Source organism: Garra rufa, chromosome 21, assembly GCF_049309525.1.
Source record: "Garra rufa chromosome 21, GarRuf1.0, whole genome shotgun sequence".
NCBI lineage: Eukaryota > Metazoa > Chordata > Actinopteri > Cypriniformes > Cyprinidae > Garra > Garra rufa.
Genome location: NC_133381.1, coordinates 36,214,977 through 36,224,614, shown reverse-complemented (window position 1 = coordinate 36,224,614; position 9,638 = coordinate 36,214,977). Strand labels below are relative to the sequence as shown.

General features: G+C 34.9%; 1 protein-coding gene across 1 annotated transcript; it reads left to right on the top strand.

Moving 5' to 3' along the window:
- The first annotated feature begins 3,833 nt into the window (after positions 1 to 3,833).
- On the top strand, positions 3,834 to 8,470 carry pomca (proopiomelanocortin a). The gene is made up of 2 exons (XM_073826944.1): positions 3,834 to 3,971; positions 7,745 to 8,470. Exons 1-2 carry the CDS (start codon positions 3,834 to 3,836, stop codon positions 8,273 to 8,275), a joined length of 669 nt encoding a protein of 222 aa, XP_073683045.1. The 3' UTR covers positions 8,276 to 8,470.
- Positions 8,471 to 9,638: the final 1,168 nt, after the last annotated feature.

Below are 9,638 nucleotides of genomic sequence, written 5' to 3'. Positions count from 1 at the left end.
TTGGTAGGAAATGCTGTGTTACTATGGGTTAACAGACATCTTATCCTCTAAATCTTCTTAATAGGATTACATTCACTGTCCATTGTGGATAAATAGCCTGTAAAGAGACAGGAAAATATACAATAAATGTGACCTCCGACCACAAAATTAGTTTTAAGTAGCACAAGTATATTTGTAGTAATAGAAAAAAATACATTGTATGAGTCAAAATTATAATTTTTTCTTGTATGCCAAAAATCATTAGGATATTAAGTAAAGATCATGTTTCATGAAGATATTTTGTGCATTTCCTATCATAATAAATATAAAAAATAAATGTTGATTAGTAATATGCATTGCTAAGAACTTCATTTGGACAAATTTAAAGGCGATTTTCTAAATATTTTGATTTCTTTGCACCCTCATATTTCAGATTTTCAAATAGTTGTATCTGGTCCTGGGTCACGAATTATATGGATGACATTTTTACTGATTGGATGTCTATTTTTCCTTAAATTAAATATCATATTTTGTACAAATGTGTGATTTCATAATTGGCATGACCACTTAATTTATGTTTATCTTTTTTAAATATGAAAATGAATAACATTTCGTTGAACACTTGTTTTATTTTATTTATAAATACTGGGGCAAAGCTTGGTCACACACATTTTAATCCAGAACCTCTTTTTCACATTTAACCCCAGTATACTCATCTATGACTTTCTTTGTCTGAGAGCTCTTTGTGCCAAAGCAACCAATAACATAAACATAAAAGCCAGCAAGGTCACGACTCCAATACAATGATATGGCCTTAATGGAAAATGTGCCTCAGAAGCATTTTGCTCCAGGAAGTAGTTACAATGTAGAAACCCTATTCTAAATAATCAGAATCACTCAGCTGAGAGAGTAAGCCTGTGTAATTGAAATGTAGGACATGTTCTTTGACAACCGTCATTCAAGATCTCAAATTAAAAATTTATTTTGACAAATGGTTTATGCCTTAAAGCAGGAATAAATATATTCACATTGCTGTTTAAGGCACGTGAGATCAGATTAAAATTTATAAAATGCGGAACGTAGAAGTCTGGCCTGATTGGAATGATGCAAGCATGTCCAGTTTTGATGTTTCTGGTCAAATTAAGGTATTTTCCAAGCTGATAATATAACTTTAAACCCACATGGCTCCATAGTTCCACCATTTTCACTTTGCAATGACCTTTTTACAGTATATTACACAAAGTTTAATGAGTGTAAAGATGAAATGATGCTCGTTTTCATTTGTCATTGTTTATGCAAGGCATATAGCACCCGACATGGACAGATTTGCTGGTATGCAGAACTCGTACTTTACAGGAATTCCTTAAGTTTGCGTTTACTGTGGCAGCCTACAACAGCACAGCCTAACCCTGCGCACATTTTATATATTAAAAATGTTTCAGTTTAATTCGTTCAGTTGATCTTTTTGCCCCATTTTTGCATGGATTTCAATGGAGACCAGAACACCAGAGCACCCAAACAGAAGTTAGAATACATCATTACAGCACTCATCATTTGGTTTGTAATTAGGGATACAAACATGAAGAACTAAAACCCCTACTGTAATTGTTCGAATGGCCGAGGATCAGCAATCTCCATGTAAAACTGATCATGCAGACAAACCGTAAGTCATAGAGACTTGAAACTTGGAGGGATGGTAGTACTCACTAGGCCAACAAAGTCACCAAATCTCACCCCAATCGGCCTGACGGGGGCCCTACAGTGGTCAAAAGTATATGAAATCCCTCAACTCCTAGGAGTGTCTCATGTCATTTAGATTTTTTTTTTTTTTAAACTACTTTTGTGAACTAATCCTAGGTTTTTCACCTGGTTGGAACCAAACCAGTGCAGGAAGATTCTCTGGAGAGCGAACATCAATAATTATCAAAAAAAAGTTGAACTTTCGACTCACCGTTGCAAAGGGAGGCCAAAATATTTGAAAGGGACGGGGCCTCTTTTAATAAAATGCCTATAACTCCTGAACGTAATGAGATATCCTCGCCAAAATCAGAGCACTTGTGTAAGAGCTTAAATTGAGGTCACAGGGGAAAAAATCGAGGAGCTTGGCCACTTGGTGGTGCTATTTTTATAACATAAAAATGGTTATAACTATGCAACATTTTGTCCTATCAACATGAAAATTGCTGTGCACGGTCTTAGTCCAAAGTACCACAAGTGTCTATAAGGACATTTGCATGGCCATCATTGGCGATGAAGTCTGAGTACCTATTAGACAAAGTTAACGGAGGGCGATCGGAACGAAACTCAGGAGGCCTGTTTGACTCACGGCACCCAATATCTGTGAGAAATTGAAAAGAAATCGGCCATTTGGATATCACATTTTTCAAGGGTGTAAACGATTGTGCATTGCACGGTTTTTCGCACATACATGTGATATTCGTATCATACGATAGACTCCTTATTCCAGACAAGTTTGCCTCTAGAAGCACTGCTGTTAGTCAGATCATTTGTTAAATGATTGAGAAGATGTAAAAAAAAACTACTTTTGTGAACTAGTCCTATAGGTTTTTCGCTAAATCTGAAAAAAACACTGCAGTACAATACTCTGGACTCTCTAGGTCAATAATTATCAAAACAAATGTTGAAATGTACCTTTTGGGAAGCCCTAATGGGGTAGTTTAGAAAAGGGGTCTGATTAAATTTACCGCAAATCCTATAAAACCGAAAGAAATCTAAAAGCTTCACAAAACTTGGTGAGCACATGCAACAGGTGATTCTATACATCAATGCAAAGTTTTAAAGAGTTCAGACCACAGCTGGCACTATAACAGTCATAAACATAAAAAAAAACATAACATTTCTATGGTAAATTACCTGGAATCTTTGATTTACAGTAGGTGGTTACAAGCTTGCTAAATAACAATTATTTCAAATGTGCTTAAATGCCTTAAATACCCTGGTAATCGCTGCTTGCAGCTATATTTTTATATTTAATATTTTCTACTACTTTTTATTTCTCAATGGAGAATATAGCTCATATTTATTGTAATTTTTTGGCAAATATACAGCAAGTAGTATGATTTTAGGTTTTGCAATTCAATCCTATCAAAACATGGTCATTTCTGTATTATGAGCTTTTGTTCACGCAAACAGTAAATACACCTGGATGTTCAAATCTCTCACCTTCCAATTCATTTCAACACAAGATTAGCACCTATGCGCTTTTACACAAATAAAAGCGTGCACATAATTGATTTGACATGAAATTAAACCTTTAATCCCCTAACTCATGTAAACCGACACGTATGCCCTTAAACATGAGCAAAACCATCATGATTTGATAAGCCAGACACCTGAATGAAGCTCTCATCGTAATCCTGCACTCATTCACAACCGACTTTTCACTGTTGACTGGCAATCTTTGATGGATTACTCATACATACCATAGATGATGCAGCGGGGTTTCCCACCTGCACCACCCATTAAAATTGACAGAGTTTGGTGGCCTTGAGGTATTGACGCACAGGTAGCTTATAAAAGACGACTAGATGGGGGTCTCAGGCATCAGAGACAAGCAAACGCACACATAACCAGGCAGATCAGAGATCCTCAGAGAGAACAACTTTGGTCGGCTGACATTTTTCTGCACAGCAGGTGGGTAAAACAATCATCAAATTCAGGATCAGCTTAACATATTTTGTTATATTTTTTTTTTTTTTTTTTTTTTGTCAGTATCTAATAATTCATGATGGTTCATTCATCAGAAATGCATGCATTTAATATGATTGAGTGTGCATGAATGTCAAAATTGCAATGTTATTAATCTTAGCATGAATTATTCTGTCCTGTCAGATATGGTGAGGGGAGTGAGGATGTTGTGTCCAGCTTGGCTCTTGGCTCTGGCTGTTCTGTGTGCGGGTGGGTCTGAAGTCAGAGCTCAGTGTTGGGAGAACGCCCGCTGCAGAGATCTCACCACTGATGACAACATCTTGGTGAGTTACAATATTCTTTGCACACATGACTCTTTAGCTGCTAATGATAGTTCTTTTAGCTCAATCTGCAAATCTCAAATTCAAATCAAAATAAATCTCTTATTGAACAATAATGAGGCAAACATCACTATTACCACTGCTAATCATTTAGAATAAAGGATTTGAACAAACAATTCATGCGGCTTGATGAGAAGACGTTTGCCATTAGTGATTAGAAAATAGAAGATGGGAAAAAAAGACTTTACATTCGAGAGAGTTGCACCTAAGAGGGGAGACATCATAAAATAAAATAAAACTTTTGGTTGGACTTTTTTGACTTGGGTCAGTATGTAATAACTTAAAACACTCAAGCAACCATCTAGAAATGCCCCAGAGGCCACTACTTTGATGTTTTGTCTTGTTTCCAGCCAAAACATCTAAACATTCTTAAATTAAGAAAAAATTTCTAGACAAGTAAAAATAATTTAAGTCAAAATTAAGTGAGTTTTTGCATAGAACAAGCAAAATAATCTGAAAAACTTATTTCGAACAGAAAACAAGATTATTTTTCTTACCCCACTGGAAAATTATTTTGCTTGTTTCAAGCAAAACTGCACTTAATTTTGACTTATCATTTTTACACATCTAGAAACCCTTCTTGAATTGAGAATTTTTTAGATATTTTGGAAGGAAACAGGACAAAAAATCTAAGTAAGAAAAGCATTTTTTGCAGTGTAAAAAAAAAAAATCATTTAACTTTTTGGTTGTGACTTTTGTCTATAAATTAGAAGCAGTGTGATGTAGCCCATGTAACTGTGGCTATGTATAATCATTTTGTAATAGTTTTGGTAATTTTTCACTTATTTTCATACTGACCATTTTATGAATAGTTCCACCAATTTCCAATTAATTTTTCTCAGTTGAGTTTTTTTGCCCATATTATGCTAATTATCAAGCTTGCTACTTGGGGACTAGTAAAAAAAACTCTGATACTATACATTTCTGCAGCAGTTCTTTTCACGCTCTGCTTCAAAAATTTAACTCTTTAAAGTGCACTGTGTGCCAGAAATGTTACACCCCTTACCATATCTGAGCTCATTTAGGTCATTCATTTCTGCATGGAACAACTTCATAGGGCTACATTCTTACCTGAAATACATGACACAATAACAGTAATATTTTGAAAATTATGTGAATAAATGGTGGTTGAAAAACATTGCTGCATGAGTCCAACCAATCAACATGTTCAGCATCCAAGTCCCACCCCTGAAAGTTCCGGACCTTTGAAAAAGTAGGACCTCGCGAGCAGGGACTTTCTGAGGGGCAAATTTCTACCTAGAATTTTATTTAGATCCTGGTTCCTGTGATTAGAAACACACAGAGTACCACCCCAAAGTCCTTAGTACCTGATAAAGTGACAGAGATTTACTATAGGGAGATAAGAAGGTCTGTATTACTTACTGTTGGAAAACGGTCAACTTGGATCACGTGTGTCTTAATAACCACAATCACATTACAGCCTTGACATCATTGAATTTCTGTCAGAGTTGTGCGACATTCAGTAACCATTTACGGATAACATAGGAGTGAATGGGAAGTGCCGTAAGATGAAAACTGTTGCAAATAGTATGTGACTTTTCTTATAAAAGAGCATTTATTTTTTGTTTAAAATAACATTTTTATTCCAAAAGTATCGTTTAGTGTAAAATATTAAAGATTAGCAGATATTGTCAATTCATTAAATGAGAGGTTTCCTCTTAAAAGTGTCTCCTTTCCCACAAACTTCCAGACCAGAAGCATTGGCTTTAACCGTTACGCTTTTTCAGCTAATGGTTGCAGGCTTGCCTTAATGGCTTTGTAAAGTTCCTGTGGTGGAAACGGGGCTTTAGTCTTGGATGCCTGAGGCTTTGCAAATATGCACTGCAAAAAAAAAAAATTATTATTTTACTTACTTTTCTAAACAAAGAATTTTTTTTCTTGTTTTCAAAAAAAAAAAAAAAATTAAAATTAAGTGAGTTTTTTCTTAGAACAAGCAAAATAATCTGACAGTGGGGTAAGATTTTTTATTTTTTTTTTCAAACAGAAAACAAGATTATTTTTCTTACCCCATTGGCAGATTATTTTGCTTGTTTCAAGCAAAAACGCATTTAGTTTTGACTTGTTTTTTTCTGAAAACAAGACAATAATTTTTACTCGTCTAGAAAATCCTTCTTGATTTAAGAATTGTTAAATATTTTGGCTGGACACAAGACAAAAAATATAAGAAAAACATTTTTTTTTTTTTTTTTTGCATTTTGCAGTCGAGTGAACGCTGCAATAAATGCTTTTCTTACTTAGAATTTTTGCCTTGTTTCCAGTCAAAATCTTTAAATCAAGAAGGATTTTCTAAATAAAAAACAAGTCAAAATTAAGCAAGTTTTTGTTCAAAACAAGCAAAATAGTCTTCCAATGGGGTAAGCAAATAAATCTTGTTTTCTGTTTAAAATAAGATTTTGCATTTTCTAAGCAAAAACTCACTTAATTTCAACTTATTCTTTCTAAAAACATAAATTTTACTTGTCTAGAATATCCATCTTGATTTAAGAATTTGTAGATATTTTGGCTGAAAACAAGATGAAAAATCTAAGAAAAGCATTTTTTGCAGTTCAAACTTTCCTTGAAATGGGACTTTTTTTGCTCTTGAAAGAAAAAAACACAATAGCCAATGGGCGTGCATTATTTAAATGTTTAAGGTGGTGCGGCAGTCACAAATAATGGCAGGACTACAAACCAAACATTTAGTGGTTTCTGTTGAACTCCATTTGGTTTGGACTGTGTGCACTGCAAAAATGCTTTTCTAGCTTAGATTTTTTGTCTTGTTTCCAGCCAAAATATCTAAAAATTCTTAAATCAAGAAGGATTTTTCTAGACAAGTAAAAATTATTTTCTTGTTTTCAGAAAAATAACAAGTCAAAATTAAGTGAGTTTTTGCTTAGAACAAGTAAGTTAGAACCAAATAATCTGCCAATGGGGTAAGCAAGAAAAATCGTATTTCAAACAGAAAACAAGATTATGTTGCTTTTTCAAGCAAAAACACATTTCATTTTGACTTGTTTTTTTTTTCTGAAAACAAGACAATAATTTTTACTCGTCTAGAAAATCCTTCTTGATTTAAAAAAAAAAAAATGTTTTTCTTAAATTTTTGTCTTTTTTCCAGCCAAAATATCTACAAATTCTTAAATCAAGAAGGATTTTCTAGACAAGTAAAAATTATTTTCTTGTTTTCAGAAAAAACAAGTCAAAACTAAGTGAGTTTTTGCTTAGAACAAGCTAAATAATCTGCTAATGGGGTAAGCAAAAAAAAAAATTCTTATTTCAAACAGAAAACAAGATTATTTTGCTCACCCCATTGGCAGATAATTTTGTTTGTTTCAAGCAAAATGCACTTAATTTTGACTTTTTTTTCTGAAAACAAGACAATAATTGTTCCTAATCTAGAAAATCCTTCTTGATTTAAGAACTTTTAGATATTTCGGCTGGAAACAAGACAAAAAATCTAAGCTAGAAAAGTATTTTTGCAGTGTGCTGTCTAACTTTGTAGATTATTAACAAGAACAAACTGCTGTAAAACACACTAAAGAAAAGGTTGAAATTTAAAAATTTAAAAAAGTATAATAGGTGCTCTTTAAATATTCTCTGATTGGTCTTTTTGTATTTTACGCTTGCTAATGAAGGCATAAGTTAACCGAAAAGTAGTGCACCTCCTTTTCTTTAGAAAATGTAAATGTCTTCTTTTTTTTTTTGGTCTTCCCAAGGACTGCATACAACTATGTAGGTCTGATCTGACGGACGAATCCCCCGTCTACCCTGGAGAAAATCATTTGCAGCCTCCCTCCGAGCCGGAGCAAACCGAGGTCCTCGCACCCCTGTCCCCAGCTGCCCTCGCTCCCGCTGAGCAAATGGAGTCCGAGTCCAGCCTTCGGCACGAGCACAAGCGCTCCTACTCCATGGAGCATTTCCGTTGGGGAAAGCCAGTGGGTCGCAAACGCCGGCCTATCAAGGTGTACACAAACGGCATGGAGGAGGAATCCGCCGAGACTCTCCCAGCCGAGATGAGGCGCGAGCTGGCCACCAACGAGGTCGACTATCCTCAAGAGGAGAGCGCTTTAAACCAGCAGGAGAAGAAGGACGGCTCCTACAAAATGAACCATTTCCGCTGGAGCAGCCCACCTGCTAGCAAGCGCTACGGAGGCTTTATGAAGTCCTGGGATGAACGCAGTCAGAAACCCCTTCTCACACTCTTCAAAAACGTCATAAACAAAGAGCACCAGAAAAAGGACCAGTGAGGAGGTTTTAATGGGGTTGTTTTTAATATATTTCTTCCCAGCAAACTTATCGTGCTAGTCAACAAAAATTGGGTGGGTGGTGTTACCAGTAGCACTTAATTCTTGACGCTTAGAAGTTTATTCACATTGTATTCAACAATAAATTCTGAATTCTGTACATAGAAATGCTGTGGTGATTACTGGTTTAGAAGCTAAAGAAACAGCATTTTTAGATTATTTATTGAACTGTATTATACTGTATATTTTGAAAATGTGAGATAAAATGATTGTTTCAAGCAGGAAAGAACAAAATGGTTCATTTCTGGGAAACAAGCACACGTCAGAGTCATTCAGCAGTATGTGCAGTTGCCAATAAAGCTATAAACACAGGTCAGACTTTGAATTCATAAAATTAGTCTTTAATTGATATTCTTATTATTCACATCACATATGTACATCACTTGTAGGCAAACATTCACAGAACACAGTTCTGAAGTCTCATCCTTTTGCTGTGAGAGTATCTAAACACAAGAACTAAGTTGACTAATTACGGTCCACAGTGTTGTAATGATCTCAGTTAAATGAAAAATGGCGAAAGCACAGACGAAACACCCAGTGCATGCAGCAGCTGACAAGGAAAGACTAAACTTTGATATTTCATACATGCAAAATTACCTCACATGTAAGCGGTCTACAATATTCCATCAGATGAACATCATAGATATATTGTATTTTATGCTTGCGAATAAATCCAAGATATCACAAAAGATGAATATAAAATAAAATAAACAACATGAAAAAATACCTAGAAACAAAAAGACATTGTTCATGTTTTTATGTGGAACCGGAGCAATATGACATGACGACACATAACACACCATAAAATTTGAGACAAGAACACATCAAGATGAAATGAAGCACATTTTTCAGCATACACCACATTTACACAGTGAGCTTTAAAGTGCTGCGTTTAAATCCAGGACAACAAAATCATAATGTAAACCTGAAATTATTTACAAGTTTATACTGTACAAGTGACAAATGAAACTAATTATGGCAAAAAAAAAAGGTAGATAATTGGTCCCTTTACAGATCCCTTTAAAAGTATGGACCTGTAAAGGTGTGGTCACATTTTGGGGCAAAATTACATTATCTCAACAGGAATTCATGTGAGTGAGAATTTCCTGTAAGGTGGCATGCATTGCTTGGTTTAAAAGTGAACACAGCGAAATACAGTCATTTCAATAGGAATACAGACAACCTGGAATTTCCCCAAGCAGATTTCACAGTGGTTATGCAAATTTGCAGAAAGCTGCTTGGTTTGAAAGTGATTTCTGTGTACTGTGCTTTATATATCGCAACACCGTTGATAGACAATGGACTT

Excerpts from the sequence above, each read along its gene's own strand:
- pomca (XM_073826944.1), top strand. The coding sequence starts at position 3,834 with ATGGTGAGGGGAGTGAGGATGTTGTGTCCAGCTTGGCTCTTGGCTCTG. Across the intron at positions 3,972-7,744 it reads CCACTGATGACAACATCTTG|GACTGCATACAACTATGTAG; the intron begins GTGAGTTACAAT and ends GGTCTTCCCAAG.